This window comes from Tenrec ecaudatus, chromosome 1 (genome assembly GCF_050624435.1).
Source record: "Tenrec ecaudatus isolate mTenEca1 chromosome 1, mTenEca1.hap1, whole genome shotgun sequence".
Lineage (NCBI taxonomy): Eukaryota > Metazoa > Chordata > Mammalia > Afrosoricida > Tenrecidae > Tenrec > Tenrec ecaudatus.
Window position 1 is genome coordinate 6464670 of NC_134530.1, and position 26582 is coordinate 6491251.

The window sequence follows — 26582 nt, forward strand, 5'->3', positions numbered from 1 at the left end:
GGCTTCTGCTGGCTCCTGTAGCTGCAGGGGCTGAGGAGCAGGAAGCAGGAAGAGGAAGCAGGGAGAGCACAGGCTGGTGGATGCTGAGCTGAATGAATCCGAGGTCGGTGTCCACTGAAGGCTCCTGGGATAGGCAGGCGGCATCACAGGAGGTCGAAGAACCAGACGCAGGACACGGATCCTAGTATGGGTGAGCTAGTTTCCATACAGTCTGCGCTCGGGGTCAGCCACACCCCAAAGGAAACCTCCACCGGTCGTATTGAGGCTGTGACCAGATTAACTGGCTGCTTCCCAGAAGGGCCCATCATGGAGTTGGCCACACCGTGTTAATGCCTATCATGGGTGAATCCTGAACCAGGCAAGTTGATGTACAACCTCATCCCGCTTTAGACCTCTGACCTTTCTCAGTGGAGCCTTGGTGGTGTCGGAGTTTGATGTTGGGCTACAATCTGCATGGCTGGCAGTTCAAAACCACCGACATCTACCCTTAGGAAAACGACCGGGCTCGTTACACCCGTAAACAGTTACTGTCTCGGAAACTCACAGGAGGTCCCTATGAGTCAGCAATGACTGGAGTTTGGTTTGGGTTTTGACCTTCCCCTTGGGCCTTGTGGGGTTGGTGTGGATGCTGGGTTCAGGGATATGGCGCCCTCGGGCTTTGGTCAACTGGGGGTGGTTCTTACCTCGCCTTCATACTGTTCCCCACAGTTTTTTTGTTTTAAGTTTTGCCCACCAGATCCATCTTCTGGATTTTGAGATGTATCAGTATTCTGAAACAAATACATTTCTTTTAATCTATTTATTACTTTTTAAATTTTCTTATGTACCTCTGTATAGTATGTATCTCTGTATCATTATGTATACATTTGAAATGTATCCCAGTTTTTGGCATGAGGGTAGGGATCCAATTGTACCTTCTTCCAAAGAGGGACCCAGCGGCCACATCAATTTTTTAAAAGCCCACCTTTGTCCCATGATGTGAGATGCTATCTTGTCGTTATGGTTGTGGTCAGGTGCTGTTGGGTCGGTTCTAACTCATAGGGATCTGATGGACAACAGGATGAAGCATCGCCCGGTCCTGTGTCATCCTCACAATGTTTGAGCCTGTTGCTGCAGCCACTGTGTCAGTCCATCTCGTCGAAGGGCTGCTTCTTTTTCTATGACCCTCTGCTTTCCCAAGCATGATGTCCCTTTCTCTGCTGATCACATGTCTAAAGAGTGCGTCTAAGGAGCCTCCTGGCTGTACCTCTTCCAGGACAGAGTTGTTGGCTGTTCTGGCAAACAGGTGCTTCAAGATTCCTCATCAGCACCGTAATTCAAGCACAGTGTTTCTTCTTCAGTTTTTCTTATTCAAGGTCTCACTTTCAAATGCAGATTAGGCCATTGGAAACACCAGGGCTTGGGTCAGGTATACCTCAGTCCCGCAAGTGACAGCCTTGTTCTTCAATTTGCGCAGCGTGATAGGTGGTTTGATTTCTGGACTGCTGTTCCCATGAGTGTTGATCATGGATCCCAGTAAAATGAAATCCTTGACAGTCTGTGCTCCATGCACCAGGATGGCGTCCAGTTGTGAGAATGCGTGTTGACGTTGGGTGACCGTCCGCATGGAAGGCTGCAAACCTTGATCTTCATCCACAAGTGCTTCGAGTCCTCCTACTTTCAGCAAGTCCGGTTGTGTCCCCTGCATATCACAGGTTGTCAATCACCCTTCCTCCAATCCTGCCGCCGCATTCTTCTTCCTATAGACCAGCTTCTCGGGTTATTTGCTCAGCATCCACCTTGGCTCAGTTTGGTGAGAGAGGGTGGTGGGTTGTTTTAACAGTGAATGAGCCTGAATCCCTCCCTACTTCCCTGTTCTTTTCCAAAGTCCTCCTGGCCATTCCGGCTTATTTAGTGGACTCAACCTCCCTCGACCAACCACCCCTACTCAAACAGTCACACGGTGGCTCACACTATGACGATAAGCGGCTTAAGTAGACCCCCCACTCCCCAAATCCACTTGCAGGGTCCACACATGGATTAAGCCTCCAGGGAATGCTCCTCGGTCGTCGTGGAGGGATGTGGACAGCCCTGTTATCACACGGAGCATGGCCAAGTTGATCGTGGCAGATGCAGTTAGGTCAATGTGTAAGATCATTTGATCTCCCTTTTGACCCATTTTTAAGCTATTTGGCTTTTGTTTGTTTGTTAAGTGAAGGGGAAATGCATGTGGATTAAGCTCCCAGGGAATCCTCTTTGGCCATGGACCAGGGATGCGAACACCTTTGCTCTCATGCAGAATGCATTGGTGTGTGAGTCTGGGTGGGCTAGAGAAACAACTCCATGGACACACATATGTGTATAAGAAAGAGATTTACATACAAGAGGAATTGAACATTGAGAAAACATCCCAACCCCGTCCAGTCCAAAGCCATAAGTCTGATATTAGCCCATATGCCAATCTATAATGTCCTCTTCAGACTCATGAAACACATGCAATGAAGTCAATTGCAGGATGATCACAGGCCAGTGCGTAGAAAGTCTTTGGATCCAGTGGCGTTGTAAGCATCTCAGTGCTGGCAGGGGTCTCTCTGTGGCTTCTCTGGCTTCCAAGGTCTGGTTGCGTCCATGTGTCTTGTCTTCTGCAATGTCTCCCAGGGAGTCGCAGAGAGAGAGGTGTCTTCTGCCTCCAAGGAGGAAGTCCCAGATTTCCCAGAATTCTCAGGAGGCCATGCCCACACAGAAGCTTACTGGCTCCCTCCAGATTGACAGCCTAGACTCCACCCCTACAGTCTGAATCCTTAAATTGACACCACATTAGGTGACGACCACAATTGGAAAGTGGGTTATTACAACTACACTTGGGTTAAAATGTACCGCCCGGTCCCTTGATCTCCCTTACGATCGATCCCTTGCAAGGAGGTCCGGGACCGTGCAGGGCTCCCTTCTGTTGTCCACAGGGCCCACGTGGGTCAGAACCGACTCAGCACCTAACAACAACCACGTGATCCATCAACATTTGTTTCCATTTTTAATATTTTCTGCTATCCTTTTGACTAGATTTTTATCCGCTTTACTTTGTTACTCTTATTAGTTTTTTATACGTTGCTGTGTCTCTGAAATCCAGGCTAGGTAAGCCTATAGAGACAGTCGCTGGATTAATGGTCCCTTGGAGGTTTGGGGGGAGAGGTTGGGGAGGAATGGGGAGCTAATAACGATGAGTGCAAGAATGAAGAAACGGTCGAAAACTGATTGCGGTGATGATTGTACAATTCTCCTGATGTGATTAGACATATGCTGTGTGAATTGCCTGCCAATAAAACTTTTGGGAGGAACCCTGGTGGTGTCGTGGTTACACATTGGGCTGCGATCTGCATGGTCAGCAGTTCGAAACCACCAGCAGCCCCTCAGGAAAACAAAACAAACCCCAAAACTAGGCTTTTGCAGGGGAAGAGGGAGAGGGGGGAAAAGAGGAGCTGATCCCAAGAGCCCAAGAGCTCAATGGAAAGTAAATGTCTAGAAAAGAATGGTGGAATATATGTACAAATATGTCGGATACAACTGATGTATGGATTGTAACAAGAGTTGTAAGAGCCCCCAATAAAATGATGAAATAAATAAATAGAACTTTTGGGGGAGGGGGTGGACGTGGCAGAGAAGAAGACCGGAGCCCTCTATAAGGTTGAGTCTTGCCATCTCAGGACACGTAATGTCTGTCCCCTCTGCCCTGCTCCCCGCCTGAGTCTCTCAGGGACCTTTTGTCACGTGTTCCTTAGACTGAGTTGCCCTCTGAGGGGAGAGACAGGGCTTCCTACTTCCATGAAGAGCCGCAGCCTCGGAAGGGTCACCAGTGATCAACTCCTTGTGGTTTTGGGGGGGAAGGTCCAAGGTGGGTTTCAGATGACTTTGACTGGCTTCCTCTCGTTCATTCAGTATCTGATTGACTTTACTCCACCCGCTGATGTCGATCCGAGTTCTCGGCACATTCTCCCGGAGGTTTTCAGAGATAAAAACGCACATCTCTGGGCCAAGAGAGAGTGATTTGCTCCTGGTTTCCACTTGAATTGCTTTCTTGGCTCTAATTGCTTTAGCTCGGCCTGTCCCAAAGTGGGGGGTGGGGGGGGGCTGCTGCAAGGACAGGGGCCGGGAGGCTGCCACGTGGGCTGTGTTATCAGAAGGACGCCAAGTTTGGTCAAGAGGAAGGCCCTCCACGAGATGGGTGGACATAGTGGCTGCAACCACGGGCTCGAACACACAAACAATGGTGAGCAGGGCGCAGGCCCGCGCGGTGCTTCGTTACGGTGTACGCAGTTGGCTCAGTCTGGACCTACCTGGGTGCTCCATGGCACCTGATCACCACGCTGGATCCAGATGCTGGGTCTAGTGCAAATGGGTTTTCAAATTACTATTTAGTACAAAAGATTTTCATTGCCGGTGTGCTCTGGGTAATTTTTGTTCTGAAACGGGGGCGGTCAGCCCCAGTAAGTGTGAGAACCTGTGCTTTAGACCACAGTGGTTAAACCCTATGCTGTGAACCAAAAGGTTGGCGGTTTGAGCCCACCCAGAGGAGCAGAGGGAGAAAGACCTGGCGATTTGCTCCTGTGAAGAGGACCGACTGGGCAATGCCGTGGGGCAGTTCCACGCTGTCCCTCCGGTGGCCTTGAGGGGAACTGGGCTTGCTAGCTCCCAGCTACAACCATTCCCTGTGCCGCGCGGAGCGCTAGCCTCTCAAGTGGCCAGCCTGGTGTGCTCTCTGTCCTGACGTTAGGGCGAGGCTGGGTTCAGAACGACTGCCTCGTGGGCATCCATTTCGTGGGACCTGGAGGCACGGTCCACACCGCCGGCGGAAGCAACAGCCAAGAACACAAAGGCTGTATGGCCCTGGGCAAGTCTGCTGAAGAAGACCCCTAGGAAGGGCTAAAGAACCAAGCTGTCCCTTTGAGGACGAAGGCGTGCCTGACCCGAGCCCTGGTACTTTCAGTCCCCTTACGTTGTTATTGTTAGTTGCCACGGAGTCGGCTCCGACCCGGAGCGACCCTTCGTGCACCAGAATGAAGCCCGGTCCTGCGCCAACCTGTGCCTGGGCCCACTGGTGCAGCCACGGTGTCCCACCACCAAGCATCCTTCTTCGTTCTCGCCGCCCCGCCACTTTACAATCAAATGTGATGTTGTGGTAGTTACGTAATCTGGTGTCAATGTGGGACTTGAGAAGATTATTAAGAGTGAAGGGGTGGAGTGTAGCCTGTCGATCGGGTCATAGCCAATGAGGCCTCTTTGTGGACATGGCCTTCTCCTGAGAATTCTGGGAACTCCTGGATTTCCTCCTTGGAGGCAGGGGAGACTCTCTCCTGACTCACTTCCTGCAAGACGTCCCTGAGGAGAAGCCACATGGACCGACCCTGATGCAGCCCTGGGAACTGGAGGAGCCGTGTGGAGACCCCTGCCAGCGCTGAGATGCATCTACCGCCCTGACTTTGTACCCACTGGCCTGTGATCATCATTGCATGTTTCGTGAGTCTGAAGAGGACTCTATAGACTGTTATCAGACATATAGGCTAATATAGGACTTAGGACTTGATCTGGCCTGGGCTGGGATGTTTTCTCAATACTCAACTGCTCCTGTATATAAACCTCTTTCTTATACACATATGAGTGCGCCTATGAATTTGTTTCTCTAGTCCACCCAGACCAACACAGATGTCTTCTCCAGAGATGGGTCCTTCCTGACAACATGTCCAAAGTATGTAAGACAAAGTCTTGCCATCCTTGCCTCTTAGGAGCACTCTGGCCTTAGTTCTTCCAGTATAGACCGGTCTGTCCTTTCAGCAGTCAATGGTACTTTCAGTAGTCCTGTCCAGCACCACAATCCAAACGCATCGATTATTCTATGGTCTTCCTTACCGATTGCTCAACTTTCGCCTGCATATGATGCAATGGAGAATACCATGGCTTGGGTCAGGTGCACTTTAGTCCTCAAAGGAACATCTTTGTTATTCAATACTCCAAAGAAGTCTTTAGATTTATCTAATGCTATACATCTTTTGATCTCTTGCCTATCACATCCATGAGCATTGATTGTGGATCCAAGTAAGACAAAATCCTTGACAACCTCAACTTTTTCTCCATCATGACCCTACCCATTGGTCCAACAGGTTAGGAGGATTCTAGTCTTCCTTATGTTGAGTTGTAATCCCTACTGAAGGCTACTGTCTTTGATCTACATCAGCAAGTGCTTCCTTCAATTCCTCCTCACTTTCAGCACGCAGAGTCGTGTCATCTGTGTACCGCAGGTTGTTGATAAGCCTTCCTCCAATCCCGATGCTGCAGTCTTCTTCATATAATCCAGCTTCTCTGATGATTGCTCAGAAGGCCAATTGAACAAGTATGGTGAGATGACAACTCTGACTCACACTTTCCCTGATTTTAAACCAGCAGTATCCCGTTGTTCGGTTCACACAACTTGTTCCAGGTGCCAGTTCCACAGGAGCACAAGGAAGTGTTACAGAAGCCCCCTTCTTCTCAAGATGATCCACAGATTGTTATGATTCACACAATCAAATACCTTTGCATAGCCAGTGCAACACAAGCAAGCATCTTCCTGCTTTGCGCCCGGATCCGTCCGACCTCAGCCCTGAGATCCTTTGTTTTACCTCCTCTTCTGAATCCCGCCTGAACTTCCGGCAGCTCCCTGTCCGGGTGCTGTTGTAACTGCTGTCGGATCACCTTCAGCAACATTTTACCGGTGTGCGAGATCAATGTTCTTGTTCCACAGTTTGAGCCTTCTGTCGGTCCCCTTTCTTTGGACCGGGTACAAGTAGCGGTCTTCCAAATGTCCTGACATGGACGGGTACGTGCTTCCGGTGCGGCTTCGGCTTTCTGAAGCAGCTCGATGGGAATTCCGTCCATCCCTGGAGCCTTGTTTTGGCGGATGCATCCCGTTATATGCATGGGGACGTTGGATAAGAAAGAGGGGGAAATAATCGATGCACTTGAATCGTGGTGCTGGCAAAGAAGTCCTGGACTGACAGAAGTACAGCCAGAGCTCCTTGCTCCTTAGAGGCAAGGATGGCGAGACTTTGTCTTTGTCCTGCGGACATGTTGTCAGGAGAGACCAGTCCCCGCAGAAGAACATCATGCTTGGTAAATTGGCGAGGTTGTGAAAAACAGCAAGGCCTTCGATAACATGGACAAACCCAGTGGCTGCAACCATGGGCTCAAACTCAAGAACGGTGGTGGGGACGGCGCCGTTGAGAACTGGGCGGTTGCTGTGCGTCAGAACCGACTTGCTGGGTGCTGCTGTCACTTTAAAATCTGGCATGCGCATAGAACTCTGCCTGTTGCCCCTTCTGAGTTTACCAGAGTGCCACATGTGGTTGGCAGCCATCATGGAGTCTGCCCCCGATTCATGCACCCCATCCCCTCATGCTCAACTGAAGGAGACACTCTCATGATTGGCTGCAGATGGGACCCCTGTGATCTATGGAAGGTTTGGGGACTGATATTCAAACGTCAATCATCGGCCCTTCTCTCTCCAATCTACCCGAGCCTGGCTCGGTGGTGGAATTCTCACCTTCCGCGTGGGAGACACGGGTTCTATGCCCAGCCAGTGCACTTCATGTCTGGCCACCACCTGCCTGTCCGTGGTGGAGGCTTATGTGTGGTTAGGGTGCCGAACAGGACTCAGTGGTGCTTCCAGACTCAGGTGGGCTAGGAGGAAAGGCCTGGCGATGGACTTCCCAGAAACAGCCCTTGGAAACCCCTGTGGAGTCACAGCACGCAGAGCAGAGCTGGGTAGCATTTTGTGCAGCTGTGTGCGGCGCGGGGTCAGGAGCCCCCATGGCATTCCGGGTCACGTCACGAGTTGGGCTGCTAACCACCGAGTCAGCCTTTCGAACCCCCAGCCACGTCCTGGGAGAAAGTTGAGGCTGTCTGCTCCCATAAAGAGTTCCCCTCTCGGAAACCCACAGGGGCAGGTCTCATCTGCCCTATAGGGTCGCTGTGAGTCAGAGGGGACTCGGTGGCAGTGAGTTCGGTTGTCTGGTCTTGGTGCTAGGAGTTGGGAACAGCTGAGCAATAACGATAACTTGCTGCCAACCGCTTTCCTTTGATGTTATCACGACCCACAGGCTGCCTCCAGCCTCCCCTGCTGGGAAAGCTTGTGGGGGCACCCAGGCCTTTCTTCGGAGGCACCTCTGTTGGGCTCCAATCTCCAGCCTTGGGGTCAGCAGCCGAGCACTTTAAAGTGTTTCTCCTGCCCAGGGAGACTCCCACAGGTTCACACTACTACAGGATGCTCCGTGCTGGTGTCTGGTGTCAGGCGACCTTGTGCGGCACAGTTGGACGGCCGCGTTCTTCCCGGACAACGAAGCGATCTGTCCGTCTCATAAGCAGCACAGCTGCAAGGCTCCTTCGAAGTGGGGATGGCGAGACTTCATCTCAGGTACTTTGGACATGTGGTCAGGAGGGAGCGGTCCCTGGTAGAGGGTCAGCGAAGCAGAGGAAAGACCTCCGTGAGATGGATGGACACGGTGGCCGCCACTGCGGGCTCAAACAGGGACAATGGTGAGGATGGCCCAGGTTTGACTGTTGAGCAGCGTGGAGATGAGTCAGGACTGACTCACCCAGCGGCGTCCTCTGACTTACCTCACTTCCTCCCCGCTTCCTGTTTCCATCCCTCCTTCTTTCCCAGGGCTGTGTTCTTTGTTCTTGGGCAGATGCTGCCCTTTGGATTTTGCGAGGTGGATTATTCTAACACAGGTAGGTTTGGTGCCAGACTTGAAGGGTGACCCAGGGCCATAGTCTGTCTTGGGGATTCCACCGGTCTCTATCCAACCTGTGAGCTTGATCTCTTTTATGACTTGGGGTTTTATTCCACGTTTTCTTCACAGTCTCTCCAGGATTTGCTCACGTGACTCCTTTCAGAGCTGTTGGTACTGATAGTCGGGCACCATCTAGTTCCTCTGGTCTCAGGTTTGTGGAAACTTAATGTTCTTCTATTTTCGTCTCTCCTTTCCTCCAGATGGGGACAAGCCCGTAGTTACACCCTAGATGGCTACCAAGAGGGAGACATTTGAGACTCCAGTCGTTACTGACCAAAGTAGGATGTAGAACACTGACTGCCTTTGAGAACTTGTTAGGCCAATTGACTTTGGTGCCCATGAGCCTGTGGGCCTGATCCCGTAAGCCCAGGAACTCATTCCCTTAGTGTTTGGTTATGTCTAGGAACATTCATCACTCTGCCTCCCATAAGCTCCATCACATGCATGTAGATATTTGCAACAAAGTTAAATACACGCAAATGTCCTCTCTCACACTTACGTCTACCTGCGGGCATATGCCCGCTCCTCCTCCCGCAGCCTGCGGTGTCTATTTCAGCATGTACTTGTAGATGCCCCCGATTGTGAGACTGTGGATATAACAGTACTTGCAAGTATTAACTCTTGAAAACCTCCCAGGGTCTTCCCCTGCCTCCATCATTTTTTGTTGTTGTGGTTGCCAACCTCCTCCTATTGGATGTTCCCTTCCCCTTCGCTCAAGTTAACTTTGTCTGTTCTCTAACGGATGACTTCCTTTCTCACACCCCCACCCCCACCCCCACCCCATCAGAGGGTTATGTTAGTGCGAAACCTTTTCTTGACTTTTTAGGAGAGTGGCCTCATACAACCGTCTTTTAGGATCGACTCATTTCACTCAGCATCAGGTCCTCCAGGGTCTCCCGGGTTGGTTCTGATGCACAGGGACCCTGTACCGGGTCCTGCACCATCCTCACAATGGTTCTTACATTTGAGCCCATGGTTGCAGCCGCGGTGTCGATCCATCTTTTTGCTGCCCCTCTACGTTGCCAAGCCTGATGTCCTTTGCCAGGGACTGGCCTCTCCTGGCCTTATGCCCTAAGTAAGTGAGAGGAAGTCTCACCATCCTTGCCTCTGAGCATTCTGGTTGTCCTTCCCAGGCAGATTGGTTAGTTTGACAGCCCCGAGTACTTGCGCTGTTCTTCACCACCGCCACACTTCAAATGCCTCGATTCTTTGGTCTTTCTTATCCAACTTTTGCACACAGAGGAGACCGCGGGGTGAAGTACACCTTAGTTCTCAGAGCATCACCTTTGCTCTGCGACCCGTTGAAGAGACCGTGTGCAGATTTGCCTAATGTTCTGCATCATTTGATCTCTTGACTACTGCGTCCGTGAGCATTGATTGTGGATCCAAGCACGACAAACCCCTTGACTTCTATCGTTTGTTTCTCATTGTCACCACTTTGGTCCAGCGTGTCTGCGTATCCGTACGCTCTTCTCCATTCTCCCGCGGATGGGCATGTTAGTGGTTCTCATCATTTTGTTCTCGTGAATAGTGCGGGGGGGGGGGAGGAGGGTGACAGTGGGCGTGCATGTCCTACACGTAACTTTCCTTTATGTACTGAGAAACCCAAACATGCATGTGACCTGTTTTATGGCAACATTCTCTGCATTGTGGGAAATACCACTGGGGTCTGCTTGGAGAGGAAGACTAGAAAGATCCCAAAGGTACTGGATTGGAATTGGAGGTATTGGTAAGACCTCAACCTTAGCATATGCACACACAGTCTGACACAACCATCTCTATAAATGCATGTGTGTACACAACCCACCCTCTGAGAGGGACTTAGTTCCACAACTCACAGCAACCATTTAGGGCAGAGTAGGACTGCTCTGACGGGTTTCCAAGGCCGTGAATCTTTATGGAAGCCGACAGCCATATTGCACTCTCTACTTGAGTGGCCGGTGGGCTAGAACCACCCATCTTTCAATGAGCACCCAAGCCCTCAAACCACTGCCCCCCAGGGCCCCGTGCTCTGGGCAACGACACCCCAGTAACAATGAACACTCCATCTTACCCTAGCTTGGCTTCTAAATATCATTTTCAGGACCCTCTGGCGGCACTGGGCTGCTAAGTATTCAGTGGTTGGAACTCACCATCCTCCTCAAGGGAGAAATATGAAGCAGCCTGCTTCCATAAGGTCTGACAACTCTACGGGGGCAATGCGATTCTGTCCTCTGGGGTCACTATGAGGCCAAATCAACTCAATGGCAGAGGGGTATGTGTGTGATGTGCCGGTTGGAGGGGAATTCCCGTGTGTGGAAACAGGCCTGTACAGGGAAGCAACAAGCAGAAGGAGGTATGCACACCTTAGAACACACAACCATGTAAGATCAAGGGGGCAGCATTTACATGGAAACAGGAAACACAGGGAGGAAGTGGGAGGAGCGATGGTTCCTAGAGGGGGTTGCACTGAAGGACAACAGGAGTGTGACCATTGTTGAATGGAAAATTGATCATGTGCTCTGTAAACCTTCATCCAATTCACAATGAAAAGTCGTGGGTGAGGGAAAAAATAGAAGTCTGTCAGAAAAAAAACGGCATGGAAACACACTAGGATTTTTCCCACAAACTTTTTGAAGCCCATTGGTAAGGAATGGTCTCCAAGCTCCAGGAATCAAGTAAGACAAAAATCAACCAGTGTTTGCATAAAAAGGGGAGGGAAGGCTAGAGAGGGAACCAACAGGCCACCAGTATCCTGGTCCCCTCCAGGTGGGTGACATGGACCTGCAGGTACTGCTGGTTCTATCGTGGGTCTTTTGACTTTGGGTCCAGGTTGTTTGTTGGCTGCTGCTGTTGTACTGTGTCCCCGATGGCTGGTGGCTCCCCCGGGGCAGGACCCTTATGCTCCAGAGAGTTCTCATGGGTGTGTTTTTTAGAACCTCCTGCTGGTGCTGTAGATCAGCTGCTCACCATAGCTGTGTGGTCCGGTGGTTGGGACCACCAGTGGCAATCTGCGTGTGTCAAAACGGTTCTGACCCATAGAGACCCTGTGACAGAGCACTGCCCCCCATAGGGTTTCCAAAGCCATCATCTGTGTGTGTGTGTGTTTGTACATGGAAGCACAAGTCCTTTTTACTGTACTTTGGGTGGAAGCTGGTTTTCCATTCAACAGTTCATGGACATTTTGATTTGTGACATGGACTGCAGTCCCCACAGCGTCCCTGTGTTCCCACCACGTCATCCTGGTGTGGACCCGTTCCGTCCCGCCTGCTCTGCCATCCCAGGGCAAATGCTGCCCTTGGGATCGGGTTATGACTGATTGCTCTAAGGTGATCCTGTTCACCCCACACACCTGTCTTGTTCTTGCCGAAGGAGTGGCTTAACCCCGAGGCTAGCAGTTTGAACCCACCAGCTGCTCCAAGGGAGAAAGATGAGGCTGTCTGCTCCTGGAAAGTTAGCCTCGGAAACCCACAGGGGCAGTTCTACCCTGTCCTCTAGGGTCACTACAGACTCGCTGGCAGCGGTTTTGATGGTTCTGCTGGAAGTTAAGCCACGGGCAGGTTCAGTTCCAGACCTGAAGGGCAGTAATTTTTTTTTAATAACTTGTTTTATTAGGGGCTTTTACAAAAGGCTGACATCTTTACAGGAGCAGATACCCAGAGGTTTTTCCTCCCCCGAGCAGCTTGTGAATCCCAACTGCCAACCTTTGAGTCAGCAGCTGAGCGCTTAAGCAATGAGCCCCTGGCTTAGGAGCGGGTCTACTGGGCCACACAGGGTAGATCCTGACCCATCAGAATTCACTTGATGGCACTCAACTACCATCACCACTACCACCATCACCCCCCGCCCCCCACCAAAGAATAGATACATTAAGACAAAAACTTGAAATTTTAAGATATAAGGGACCTGAAACTCAGCACTCCTTCCCGGGGCCATGCTTTCTTTGAGTCCTGATGTCTGGGAACTGAGCGAGGCTCCTCACCTCCTCCCCTCTCTCTCGAGTACCCAGGTGGGCCGGGCCCCCAACGTGGTCATCGTGTTCGACTGCTCCATGGAGACCATGGTGCGGAGGGTGCAGCAGCGAGGGCGTCTGGAGTGCCGGGCCGACGACTGTGAGGCCACTGTCCGCCAGCGCCTGGAGACCCACTACGCCCTGTGCCAGCCCTTGCTCACCTTCTACCAGCAGAAGAACCTGCTGAGAAACGTAGGTACCTGCACGTCACCTCAGACTCACCCGTTCTCCCTCCCTGCTTCCACGCCGTTCAGGTACTCAGCCCCAGCCCCTCACCTGAGCCCACTCACAGGGACAGAGAGCTCCTTGTAAGAGCACTGGGGGGCAAACACCATTTATTCTGTCTGATGCAAGCAACCTGCCCACACATACAGCCCCTCCAGTATTAGGCCCCAGCGACCACTGCCTGTGAACTGTATACATTTCCCGTGGGTGAATTATATGCAGAAAAAGATGGTGTCTGGGTCCAAATCTTTAGTGCAGCAATGGCTTCTTGGGCTACCTTCTTTGATTTTTTAAATGAATTCCTTTACTCTCTCCCCTTGCCACTCCCTCCAAATCAAAGATTTATTCTTTTAGTATAAGGTGACCAGATTTTAACATTGGTAAAGTGGAACACCAGCGGGACACCATTGGTAAAACTCATATCCTGGTGAAATAGTCACATGGCAGCCAAAAACCCTTTATGGCGCTTTTAAAATGCCACGGGATGCGGGAAATATTGTTAAAAATCGGGACTGTCCCGCCAAAAGCGTGACGTCTGGTCCTTTAGTATGAAAACCTCGCTTTTAAAAAAATTAACTAACAGTGGTCTCATTGGTTATTTATCTTTCAGAACAGACTAATCTGACTCAGTGTTTTATCTTCTAAACCCACCCATGGCAGATTCAAGTTTTAGAAATGACTTCCAGGCATTGAGTCTGGGGGTCCCCTTAGTCTGTGTCTTTTAGAAAAACTAGTATCAGATTAGTCACAAGGAGTGGGAGGCTGAAGATGTCCCCAAATGTCCAGCTCTTCCACGATGTTTTTCAGCTCTGCGCCCACCCCCCACCTCCCCACTCCTCTCTTGAGGACATTCCCCTGCATTGTGAGATTGTGAGATTCGTTGCAACATCGACCCACAAAACTTTGGGGACATGTCTCACGTGGCAGTGGGTGCTGTTCAGTCTCTAGCAGAGGGTCAAGCAGAGGCCAGAGCCAGAAGCTCAGTGTGTCTGAAGTCACAGTGGGCCGCCTTGCTTCCACTAACGAATGCTCAGTCAGCAAACGGAGGTCCCCGAAGGGAATGTTGGATGGAGATGGGGTTTTCATCTTTCATCGCCTGACTAAAGCGCTCCCCAAGACCAAACCATGTGCCAGGGAGCAGCCAGGTGGGCTTGAACCTGCCATCTTCAGCTATGGTGACCTAGTGGTTTCTAGCTGGGCTAACTGCAAGATCAGCAGTTCAAAACCAACCGACAGGCACTCTATGGGACAAAGGAAGGGTTTTCTACTCCTATAAAGAATAAGTCTTGGAAACCCACAAGGGGGCAGTTCTGCCCCATTCTATAGGGTCACCAAGTCAGAACTGGCTTGATGGTAGTGAGCTTGGTCTCTTGCTCACTGCTGGACCCCCAGGTTCCCAAAGCAAGTAGGTTGGGGCTCCCAAAAACAGCAAGATAGTAACCAACCCTAAGATTGTGGCAACTGGTCACCCACCAAAACCCAAACAGAACTCACGACTGAGTCAAATCTGACTCAAGGGACCCTAGATGACAAAGCAGAAGTGCCTTGTGAGTTTGAGACGAAAGAGAGGCAGAAAGCCGTCTCTCCAAGGTCACCCGCACCCACATCAAAGCCAGCCACATGGGGAATACATGAGGCCTGCCTGTCCTTCAGGACCCCTTCTGCTACGGATGAGATGGGGGGACGTGGGGGGGAGAGAAAGGCACGTACCACTGGCTCTTCCCTGGCGAGGCTTTCCCAAAGCCAGGGACTGCCATGCCCGTCGGGGTTGACCCTCCATGAAGAGTAAATGTTGAGACCCTACCTGCCACACATTATGCCCCTCAGAGCGCAGCCCTGAAGATGTCCATGACTCACCCCACCCTCCCCTCCCCAGTCTAAGGCCCTGGTTCTTATAAGGGTGGGGGGCCTGCTTACCCTCTACCCCCACTAACTGAGGATCCAGGCAGCATCCCACTGACTCATGCTTCCTGCTGCTCAGATCCTGGCAGAAGAGGCTCCGGAGACCATCTTTGCCAAGTGCTGCTCTGTCATTGAGAGTCTGCCAGGAGGGAGGTGGGACCAGGCGGGCGCCTCCGACCCAGAGCAGGACTGGATGGGAACTCAGGACCACAGGGTGAGATTATGTGGCCATGCCCTCCCACTAGGGGCTCTGACCTAGGCCTGCCCTCTGGCAGCCTGGGCCAAATTGCCAAGAGGAGGTGGGGCTGTGATGGCCCCACCTGCAGGCAGCAGGTGTCACTGCCGCTGTCACTCAGGCTGGTGGCCAGGCAGCTAGAATGCAGCCCCACGGAGTAGAGTGCACTGACCTGGCCCTTGTCCCCTCCCAACCAGGCAAGGCACCCATTAAGCAGGCCCCTCTAACCGTTCCTAGGCTAGAGTCAGTGGCCGCCTCCCAGGAGGCCAAGCAGGCATACACTAGCAGGTTGAATCCATGGGAACCCTGCTGTCCCTTGGGCTGCTCCCCACCCCTGGAGGACATCGTACTGTCCTTCCGGACCAGGCGTGGCCGCCTCCCCTACAATTAGCACTCGCAGCCAGCACACAGCATTTAAACAGAAAAGCACTTTATTCACCCACCCCCTCCCCTAAAGGGAAAGGTAAGAAAGCACAATACACAAGCAGAAAATGCTTCTCTATTCATGTCTTTAGAAACACGAACACTGGGGACCACAGGCGCTCGTGTTTCCAATCACCACTGCCGGGCGTTTACAACAGCTAGAACCACAGACAGGAGAGGGGTGGGGGACAGACAGCACCCAGCACACACGGGGAGGTTTTGTTATCATTTATTTGTGAAGTTAAAAACGAGCGATAAAAAGTAAAAACTGCCATACAATTGTTTTCTTTTTTTTTTCTTTTTCAATTTCAATCTCCTCTTGAACAGATGAAACACGAAAGACCAGTCCTGGGGGGCAGTGGGGAGCTGAGCTGGGGGGGGGGAGGGAGCAAGAGAAGAGCAAGAGGCCCAGGGGCTAGGCGGATAAGGACAGGAATGGGGGGGGGGGCTTTTCCTGAAATACCAACACCTGGTCCAAGGAATGTTCCAAACTATAACTAAAAAGAAGAAAAAAAAAAGAAATAGCGAGTGACTTGGTTCCCTCCCCCCTTATCTCCTTTTCTAAAAGTTTATTTTAAAACAAGAGGGCAGAGGGTGGTATGGGGAGAAAAATGAATTGTGATACCCTGAAAGAGGCAGTTTCAGGAAGGTTGGGGGGGGGGGATAGATTTTTAATATATATATCATTTTATAGGATATCTTTTGCTTCTGTCTCTCTCTCTCTCTTTCTCTCTCTCATTTCGCAGAGCTCTGGCCCTCACTATCTCCTGTGGCGGGTTCAACAGGGCAGCCCTTGCTCGTGAAAGAAAAAACTGCGAGATAGGACGGTGAGAGCGTGAGAGCCTGCCTACCCACCTGCCACCCTGCCCTCACCCCATGGCCACCATCACGCTCTCGCCAGACAAAAAGAAAAACCAAACAACACAACAGCCTCAAACAGAACAAAATGGGAAAAAAGGAAAAAAAAAAAAAGATTTTCACAGATGAAGAAGTTCACATTCATTCGATTCATTGAGCCTGCGGAGAGGGGAGAGATAGGAATGGGTCACTCCGGAGGGGGCGGACGTGTGTCCTGAGGAAAGGCCATGTGCTCACTTGCTCACTGCCACCTGAGGGAGGATGGTGAGGAGGAGGGGAGCAGGGCCGCAGAGGCAGAGAGAGAGAGAGAGAGAGAGAGAGAGAGAGAAGCAGAGGCAGAGTGGGGGCAGGGGAGGGAGTCTCCCGGCGCGTCATAACATCAACATTTCTGAGCTCACGGTGTCCCCACAACACCCCTGTGAGGTAGGTTGGAAGGTGGCAACGATCGTCATGCCCACTTCACAGACAAGACCGGGACACAGCAGCAGGCAGGCAGCCTCCCCACACCCTGCCCAGCGAGCCAGCACTGGCCCCACGCTGGCGTCACCTGCCACAGTCACTTGGACACAGGGGCGGGGTGGGGGAACCATGGGTCTAAAACGCCAAGAACCAAAGGAACAAAAACCAAAAAAGTAATGCAGAGAGGAAAACAAACTTTGTCTTTTCCCGAGCAGCCAGGTGAGGGAGCAAGTTGGCGGCCCGACCAGCAGCCAGCGGGCCCGTGCGGCCTGCTGCCCCTCCCCCCACTACCCACCAGTTCCAGAGTCCCGCCATGTCTTTCGGGCGTGCCCCCCACGTCGTGACAGCGTCACAGGAACAAGCAGGCTGGTGGCGGAGGCCTCTCCTTGAGCCTCTGGACCCAGCACGCACACCCCCCGGCTGGCGGGGGCTCCCGGAGACCTCAGCCTGCGGCAGGCATCAGGGGCATACCCCGCAGGGAAAGGGGTTGCCGGCACTGCCCACTAAAGCTGGGTGGACGGTAGCCGGGGGCTGGAAGGAGAAAGGAGGAGGAGGAGGGTGGCAGTTCCCACTTGCCTGCTGCTGTCCCTGCTGTGCGGGTGGCGGTTGGGGGCCGCCGGGCCCAGGGGTTTGTCCGTAGTAAGCTGCCTGCTGCCGATAATACTCAGCCCAGGCGGCACTATAGTCTGGCTGGGAGCCGGGGGGCGCACCTGGACCCCCTCCAGTGGCCACTTGAGCTGTGAGGAGGAAATACAGGTGAGGGGAGGGGTCTGGGGGTCCACCCTGGAGCCCCGCTGACCTCTCTGGCCCCTGACCTCACCTTGCTTCTTGTAGTATTCTTCCCAGGCCTTCGTGTAGTCTTGCTGCGGAGGGGCTCCAGGCTGCTGTGGTTGCTGGCCTGTGGGGAGCCAGGGTACCCTCAGGGTAAGAGGTAGCTCAGGGGTGGCAGCATGCTTTCACACTCCCCCCACGGCCACCGCCGCACTACGCACTCACCCATCTTCTTGTAATACTCTTCCCAGGCCTTGGTGTAGTCCGACTGGCCGGTGGGCGGAGGCTGTGGGGGCTCACCCTGGGTTGGGGGGGCCGCAGGGGCCGGTGCGGGGCCCGGCACGGGGCCAGGGGGCTGCTGGTAGTAGTGGGAGTAATAGGCGGCCCAGGCTGCATTGGGGTCAGCTGCGGCAGCTGCAGCTTTGTCTGAAGGAGGAAGGGGACCAGGCTCAGGGGTGAGGCAGTCAGACACTCAGCCCCACCCCACCCCAGGGGCCAGCTACTTACTGGGGTCATGAGGGGCAGGCGGTTGCCACTGGGGGTATGTGTTACCCCACCCCTGAGGTGGGTACTGATGAGGAGGGGGGCCTCCCGCACTGCAGAATGAGAGGGGAAACACAAGTTAAGGTACATTCCTGGATGGGGTTGCTGTCTATAGAGAAGGGTGGCTAGTGAGAAGGGGGCACGAGGCCAGGCCCACCTCCAGACCCAACACCTCACTGCCTGAGTGGGGTGCTGCGGAAAAAAGGGCTAGCTACCTTCTTGCAAAACCAATCAAGCAGCCACAGCAATCTTCCTGAAGACAGTTCCACCAATCCCCACGGGCAGGGTGCCTCAGGAGTGGATGGACAGTCTGGAGGACCCCAGATCTGGCGCTCCGGGGAGCGGTGGCCCAGGGTGGGGCAAGGACAGCACCCACACTAAGAGACAGCCAGCAGGAATACTCACTGTGGGGGTGCCCCTGGTGGGCCTTGATTGAAGGGCCCGGGGTTGAAGGGCCCCATTGGGCCGGCAGGGCCAGGTCCTCCAGGACCAGGACCAACTGGACAGAGAGGACCCTACAGGAAGGAGCACAGGCCAGAGGTCAGTGGGGTAGGGCAGGTGGCAGCAGTCCCCCAACCCCAGGGCCCCTCCTGGCCCACCTCAATCTTCTCCTCAATGAGCTGCTTGGCATGGTCGATCTGCTGGGGTGAGCCCCGGATGATGAACAGCTTAAAGTTGGGGTCCCCATTGGGTGGCAGCTGCCGAGAGATCTCCACAAAAGCGCCCGTCTGCTGGTTTATGGCTTTCACGTTCTCACCACCTGGGGTGGGGGTAGGGTTGTAAAAAGGCATAGGCCTGGAGGCCAAGGAGGGGATATAGGGGAGGTACCCACCTCGGCCGATGACCAGTCCACATTTGTGAGTGGGGATTGAGAAGGTCATCTCTCCACCTGGGGGTCCCCAGTTGCCTTGGCCTCTTCCTCGGCCCCGGCCCCCTGGGGGCATGCCTGGGCCGCCGGGGGGTCCTGGAGGACCACTCTGCAAGATTGGCGGGCGGGCGGGGGGGTAGGGTGAGCCTAGGTGTGATCCTGCAAGGCCAGGTCAACCTAGGGCTGGGGGGAGGGGGGGAACCTACCCGGAGGCTCTGGAGGAGGTCATTGATAATGCGGGCTGCATGCTCACACCTGTCAGGTGGCCCCATGATGTGCGCTACCTTCTCAGGCCCCGTCCCATCATCTGTGAGAAGCAAAGAAAGCCTCACCCACTGTCCTGCGGCAGTGGGAAGCCCAAGTCTCTGAAGATGGAATTTGGGACATAGAAGGGGGTGGAGGTTCCCTGGAGGACAGACTGACCCTGTTTGAACTGTATTCGCACCCCAGCGTCATTCTGGATCTTCTTGATCATCTCCCCGCTCCGGCCAATGACCACCCCAACCGAGTGTCTAGGCACCGGCACCTGCAGGGAGGTGAAGGTGAGAAAGCCAGCTCCATGTCTCCCCCTCTGATGCCCACTGCCCACTCTGGGGAGGCCCACACTCACATCAATGCCGCCACCAATGCGTGACCCATACTCATTCCGGTCTCCAAAGCCGCCCTGGTCACGTTCCCGCAGAATGTCCATCACCATCTCACAGGCTTGCTGTGAACAGACGGGGTATGGTCCTCAGGGGGCATGGTCTCCACAGCCTCAGGCCCATGGGCACAGTGCACCACCCCCTGGGTGGGCTCACCTGCACTTTGTAGGGGTCCCCGATGATGCGCAGGGGCTTGTCCACATTAGTATTCTGGGAGCCATCCTGGATGAGGATCATCTTGACCCCAGCTCGCTCCTGGGAAGCCAGGGGAAGGTGAGCGCTGGCAGCCTCAGGGGCTAGGGGAGGCTCCTGGGGAGCAGCCCGGCCACCTCACCTGCAGCTGCTTGATGGTCTCCCCGCCTTTGCCAATGACCAGGCCGGCCTTGCCTGCAGGGATCATGATCTCCTGCACGGTGCCGTTCTGGCCCCCATTGGCGCTGTCGTGGAACTGTCCGGGGGGGCCACCGCGGCCTCGAGACACAATGTCATCCAGCATCATCTTAGCTTTCCTGAAAGGAGGAGGAGGAAGTGTTCAGTGAGGGCAGGGTCCTCCCGGGCCCACCCAGCTCAGAGGGAAGTAAGCGTCCCAGGGAGAGTCCAAGGAAGGAGAAAGAGCACAGGTGTCTCAAGTGTGGAAGAGGCATGGGGACTTACTGGACAGACTCCGGTGCTCCTGTGAGGGACACGCTGCGCTCTGGAAGGCCACCACTGTCTGCAAAGAAGGGGAACCAGGGTCAGTGTCCTCCCTGGGAACATCTCAGAGACCCTGCCCACCTCAGCACCTGGCAGCTGCCCCAGGGGAGACCAAGAGCAGACTGCTTACAACTGCATGAGGACAGGGCTGAGGAACCCACAGCCCCGAAGACAGGGAGTCACATACCCCCACGGGGCGCCAGCAGCTCAGAGACAGGAGGCACAAACTAGAGGAACTGGCCACCAGAATGAGTTGGCACTAAAGCCCAAGCTTGGTTGTACCACAGCTGCTGACCCCCCAGGCTCAGAGCAGTCACCAGGTCTCCTGAGGAGCCCACACCCTCCCTTTTCCCCATCCGCCGCCCGACAACCTCCTCCAGGGCACACCTGGGATCACCCTCCCGCATCCCTACCCCCAACAGTGGTCTCTCTGGCTGACACAAGAGCTTCTCCACCCCCACTTGGCTGCCATACCTGGCGAGATCTGGACCTTGCAGCCTGAGTCCTGCTGGATTTTGTTTATTTGCTCACCTCCTCGGCCAATGACTTGGGGTGAAAAAGAAAGAGAGACTGCGGGTGAGGAACCTCGAGGGTCCCCAGTCCCACCCAGGGAGAAAACAGCCACTTCTTGAACAGGGCCCAGGCCGGCTGAGGGACACCCAGAGCAGAAACAGGAGGGGCCCTTTCAGAGCTTAGGCTCCTGGGTTGTGTGCCCCAGGAGACACAATGGCATCTATCCCAAGGTGGCAAAGACTGGCCACTGCCCCACACTTACTCAGTCCTACCATGCCGTCAGGGACTCTGTACTCTTCTGTCATCGAAGTCCTATAGGGAGACACCTTGGTCAGTCTGGGGCTAGGGGGAGGGGCAGAAGCTGGCTCTCCAGGGTTTGGGGACATAAGTCCAGCCCTCACCCAGGGAGGATTACCCCAGACCCGACATCACCCTTCACTTTGCACAAAAAAGAGCCAGCCCTCAGCAGAGGCTCTGCATCCACAGCAGGGCACCATCACTGGAGGCCTAGTTTTCCTGGGTCCTGAGAGGCAACCTGCCGACTCTTTTTAACAGGACGGATCGGTCTCCTACATCATGCTCCTCAACACCCTTGGCCCACTAGACCACATAGGAACAATCATAGCAACACTACAGGAAGGGGTAGAACTGTCCTGGTAGGTTTCTGAGGCAGTACATCTTCGAGGAAACAGACAACTCCATTCCATCTTTATTGGAGCAGCTGGGGGATTCCAACTGGTGACCTACGGTGAACAGCCCAATGGGTGGCCCACTATGCCACTGACCCGTTGGGAGAACCCCCCTCGTAAGGGACATTAGTCACCTGAGCCTAAGGGGCACCACAAAAAGGCTAGAAGTCTCCAGGCTCCACCAGTCCACAGTTATCACCCACTGCCCTGACATGAGCTCAGGACTGAGGGTTGGTCCTCTGGAGCTCCCTGCAGAGAACCCCTACCATAGCCAGACAGGACCCCAACATACCTTGGAGGTGGGTGGACAGGCCCGAGTTGAGAGCTCATTGCTGCAAAGAGAAAGTCAAAGGAAGGTTGGCCAGGCATCTCTCAAAGGAACACCAATGTAGTCCAGCCCCTAGAGCCCCTCAACTCCACAATGTGCCTGGTTCCAGGGTTATCAACACCTGCCCCCCCCCCAAAAGGTGAGCTGTGGCCTGCTCCACGTGATTTTCTCCCAGCCAGGAAGCCTCTGGCCCACGCAACCCCTTGGACTTACAGTCTCCTTGGGCGGCCAGCTTCTTGCTCTCAGGTTGGTCTGGAAAGAGAGAGAGAGAGTCAGCTGCAGTCCAACCCACCCCATTGGCCTCACACCCGACCAAGGTGCCACGTGTCCTAGAGACCAACAGCCCAGATTGGCCCCTAAAAGAGACCATGCTTGCGGGAGACAAGAGGTTCCCCATCCTGGACAAACAGTCCAGTCATACAGCTGTTTCTAAGAAGCACACACAATGATGGTGGCAGCTGACCGCTACACACACAATGATGGTGGCGGCTGACCGCTACACCAGCCTGGTTCAGAGGGGGCAGGGATCTATAATTTGGCCCTTCATGGTGGGTGATGCCACAAGCCTCCACAAAGCTGTCATATATCACAGTCCCCAGAAGGGATGGGAACCTGGGAACTGCTGCTCAGACCCCTGCCCCATAAAAGCAGCCTTCCTCTCGGCTACCTGACACCTCAGGTTGCAGGCCCGAGCACAAAGGAGGAATGAACGAACAAAGCAGGGATTGCTGACAGTTTAAAAGCCCAAAGTGCAGCTGGTACCTCCCTACTCTGAGCCACCTCCAAACAAAATCACTGGGTGCTTGGCCCGTGAGTCCTCTTCCTACTTCAGGGGAGTCACAAGTTACCTCCGTCTTCCAATTGTCGCTTTTGGCCCCCAAATCCAAATTCAGGCGTGCTGTTGTTGACGGTGGTGGCTGAGTCGCCTCCAATCTTGGCTGCAATCTAGAAATAAAGCAGGAGCACTCGGTTACCAACCCACTAGGTCTTGCTGGGGGCCTAACTCGGGGTCCCTGACGGCTACCATCCCTGATACCCCACTGGCCCAGAACCAAGACTTTCCCACTGTTTTGTCCCCAACATGGGACAGAGTCCAATGGTTGTGGCACATGACCCAACAAAGTTGGGTACAGTGCGATGTGTTGGTCAGCTACCTGCAAGATAAGTGGTTCAAAGCCACCAGCCAGTCCATGGGAGAAAGAAGAGGCTTTCTGTTCCCATACAGTGTTAGTGTCAAACTCACCAAGGCAATTCTACCCTGTCCTACAGGGTTGCTATGGGTGGGGATCGGCTTCATGAGTGAGTTTGCTTGAGTTTCCAGAGCTCTCCCTACATTGGTTCTGGTGTTGGGACAGCGGCTCTGGGCACCTGGAAGTTCCAGGTGCTCCCCGGCAGGCTCCAAAGTTGGGACTGGATGACCATTCTTCTGGGATGCTGGAGACCCCCAATTCCAGGCTACCTCTCCTTCACAACCTTTAGGCCTAGCCCGTCCCAGGGAAAGGTTTGGTCCAAAGGCTGTTTGTTGCAGGTGAGTCGGTACCTACCAGAGTGGCCTGGTGGGGTCAGAGTAGACCTGCCTTGCCCCCTGGGTACCCCAAGCCTATATTTCATATAGAGGTAGATCCTCACCCCTTTTTCTCTTTCAGAGCTACTGGAACCACCAATTCACCCTGGGTGCCACCCGTACCCGGCAAGCTTCACTTGGGCCACACGCCTCTTTTGGGAAGGCATGATGTATCTTCAACATGTAAAGGACCATTTAAAGCAACCCAACAGGGTACTTTTCTGGAAGAAACAATCCCTGTGCTAAGAACCAACAGTGCACCTCCACATTCAGGCTCTCACCGGACGCCACCCCAAAAGACAAGACAAGACGTACATCCAGCCAAAGCTCCCAGGGCAGAGACAAGCCCGGGGCCATCAGAGAATCCTGTCCTGGAGCAGGAGAGGGGCCCTCCCAGCCCTGCAGGCACAGGACCTCTCATCTAGCCGAATGGATGATAGGGGAGCAGATTTCCGGGAGCTGGATCTCCCCAATGACTGACAGACACTAACCTGGTGTCACACCGGCCTCCGAAGACTGGGGCGCAGACCCCCCTCTCTCCTATCATAGCCTGAGTCCTGGCCCCCTCATCACTTTCTAGACCCAAAGAACTTTTTACTTCCACTTAAGTAAGCCCCGCCTGGCGCGGAAAAGCGGCAGAAGGGGGGCAAGCACGACCCTGATTGGGGTGGAGAGGCGCGGCAGACCCACCCCGCAGGAAGACCTTTTGATTCCAGGACACGGGTGAAACTCTCGTTGGTCCTGAGGGGAAAGGGGGGGGGTGTTCCCGAACTCTCAGGGTCCTCTGCTCACCCCGAGTTCGCGCCGCGGGACCCCCACACACCCCCTTCCCTGTGTCACTGGGTCACTCGCGGAGGATCCCCGCCTCAGGCAACTCACGCCGCTCGTGACCCCGGCCCACCCCGGACGGCGACCCCGGGCACGCGCACGTGATTCCCGACCCCTCCCCCGCGCGCCCGCCGGGCCGCGAGCGCGCCCCTCAGGCCCGCGGCCTCCTCACCTGGCGGGCCCGCTGCACCGCGTCAGCGAAGGCGTCCTTGCGGATCCCTGGGCCGCCCCCGCCGGGCGGCTGCGAGGAGCCCCCGGCCGATCCCCCGCCAGGGCCGCCGCCACCGGGACCGCCGCCGCCCCGGTCCCCCGCACCCGGCGGGCCTGGCGGAGGGCCTCCCCCGGAACCCCCGCCCCCGCCAGCCGGCGGCGGTGGCCCGGGCGGGGGTCCTCCAGTGCTGTAGTCCGACATGGCGCGGCAGGGCCGGGCCTGGCGCGGAGGAAGAAGCTGAGGAGGCGGCGGCGGCTCAACGCGGGAACAAGGCCTCGCTCTACACGGCCGCGGAGCACTCTGGGAACTCAGCGGCTGGGAAGAGGACGAGGGGGGAGGGGACCTCCCCCTCCCGCCGGCAGCGTGACGGACAGCGACGTGCGACCAATGGGAGACGGTCCTCGCTCCCCGGACACCAATCGCGGGCCCTGGAGGCGAACAGCCAATCGGACAGCAGCGGCCGTCAGTGGGCGGGAGGCACGGAGTACTCGACATCTCTGAGAGCCAATGGACTTCGAGTTGCCGGTGTTGGGCGGGGAAATCGAGGCGATCCGTGCGGACGGAAGGCCCAATGAAGCTGGAGTTCCAGTTTCGCTGGGCGGCTTCGGGACTGGATTGACGGTTCCAAAGAGTCAAGTGGGCTGAAAGGACGGGCTTTCGAGAGGCCCCTTTGAACAGGCTAGGCGGGCGCCCCGTGGGATGGTCGTGACGACCACCAATGGAGGGCGGCCTTGAGGAGACGCTAGCTAGCTCTAGCCAATCCCTGAGGAGTTCGACTTGATGAGGTTGGATTTACACTTGATTGCTTTCCCTGTTAACCAGAATCCTTTTCTAGCCCTGACTTCTAAATGCAGCCATTGGCTGAGGTGAGGGGGCGGGAAATAGGTGACTGCGGCCACTGGGAAGAAGGCGATACAGGTGCTTGGGTTTGGTGGGAGCCAATGAAAACACAGCTTCAGTGGGCGGCAACCTTCCTAAGAGGGAGAACTGGATTGGCGGGAACACGTGAATGGCAGGCGACGTGGGCAATGGTGACGGGATACACGAAATCGGGCCTGATTTTTGGGTTTAGCGCCCTTGGCGTCCGGTTAGGTAGGCCGAGCACGCGGCCGGCTTGAGGTTCAGGAGCTGCCAGAGAATGGTGGTTCCAGAGTAACTCCTCCCCCGTGACTCTTTGGGGTGTAGGTCCCCTACCCCACTTCTCTCCCAGGACCCCTAGAATTCCATACTCCAGACTTCCCTAGTGATCCAGGACCCCTTGGTCCATCCTCAGACCATGGGAATCCTAGTTTCTAATTACCATACCACCACCCCACTCTTCCATTAAGGCCTTAAGATCACAAGATCAGATCCCAGCCTCCATCTTGCTACTGAACCCTGACAATATCCTAATTTACAACTTTAGGATTCAGGGACCAGGTTCCCTGGTGTCTTTTCTTGTCCTAGGGATTCCCAGCACCATATTCTTCACCTGGAAAAATTTCTGCTCCCCTGCTGGATTTTGAAATTCCCTTTTAGATTTGGGGATCCCAGGTGCCTCCCTCTTAGAACTGAGGATCCATGCTCCCCCCCTTAGACTCGAGGATCCCAAGTACTCTTCTTTCCGGGCCTTGGGATTCATGTACCCCTTAGAATGAGGAGTTCCAAGCACCCCATTCCTCTTCCAAACCCAGGAATTTGAGGACCCCAGCACCCCCTCCTAAAATCAATAAAGCCCACTGCTATCAAATAGATTGAACTCGCAGTGACTTTATATACGGTTGTCCAGGGTATCAAACTTAATAGGAGCAGAGAACTTCCTCTTTCAAAGAGTGTCTGTTGTTTGTGAACCTCTGACCTTGCAGTTCGCAGACCAGTGCTTACTTGACAGCACCACTGGAGCTCTGAGTTCCTAGCACTCCTCCTAGGCCCACCGTCCCAGACACACGTAGCCAAGCACATCCTTTATTTCCCAATTCAGGCCCTTGAGACGACAGCATGCTTTCTTATTCCCGGCAGGATCCAGACTGCAGTCCTGGCCTGTACTCCAGTGAGGGAAC

General features: G+C 54.5%; 1 protein-coding gene across 2 annotated transcripts; it reads right to left on the reverse strand.

The window, feature by feature from the left end:
- Nucleotides 1-15787: 15787 nt before the first annotated feature.
- KHSRP (KH-type splicing regulatory protein) lies at nt 15788-24850 on the reverse strand. 2 transcript variants are annotated; one of them, XM_075545615.1, is made up of 19 exons: nt 24505-24850; nt 22789-22885; nt 22154-22192; nt 21905-21944; nt 21186-21235; nt 20885-20956; nt 20372-20429; nt 20052-20226; nt 19874-19972; nt 19684-19782; nt 19497-19599; nt 19280-19380; nt 19038-19182; nt 18805-18965; nt 18611-18720; nt 18170-18258; nt 17888-18088; nt 17712-17789; nt 15788-17628 (listed from the first exon to the last, which is right to left on the reverse strand). In XM_075545615.1, exons 1-19 carry the CDS (start codon nt 24742-24744, stop codon nt 17351-17353), a joined length of 2235 nt encoding a protein of 744 aa, XP_075401730.1. In that variant the 5' UTR covers nt 24745-24850; the 3' UTR covers nt 15788-17350. The 2 variants fall into 2 exon arrangements, with proteins under 2 accessions (XP_075401730.1, XP_075401739.1); XM_075545624.1 differs by lacking the exon at nt 24505-24850 and adding an exon at nt 24195-24215.
- Between the last annotated feature and the right edge of the window lie 1732 nt (nt 24851-26582).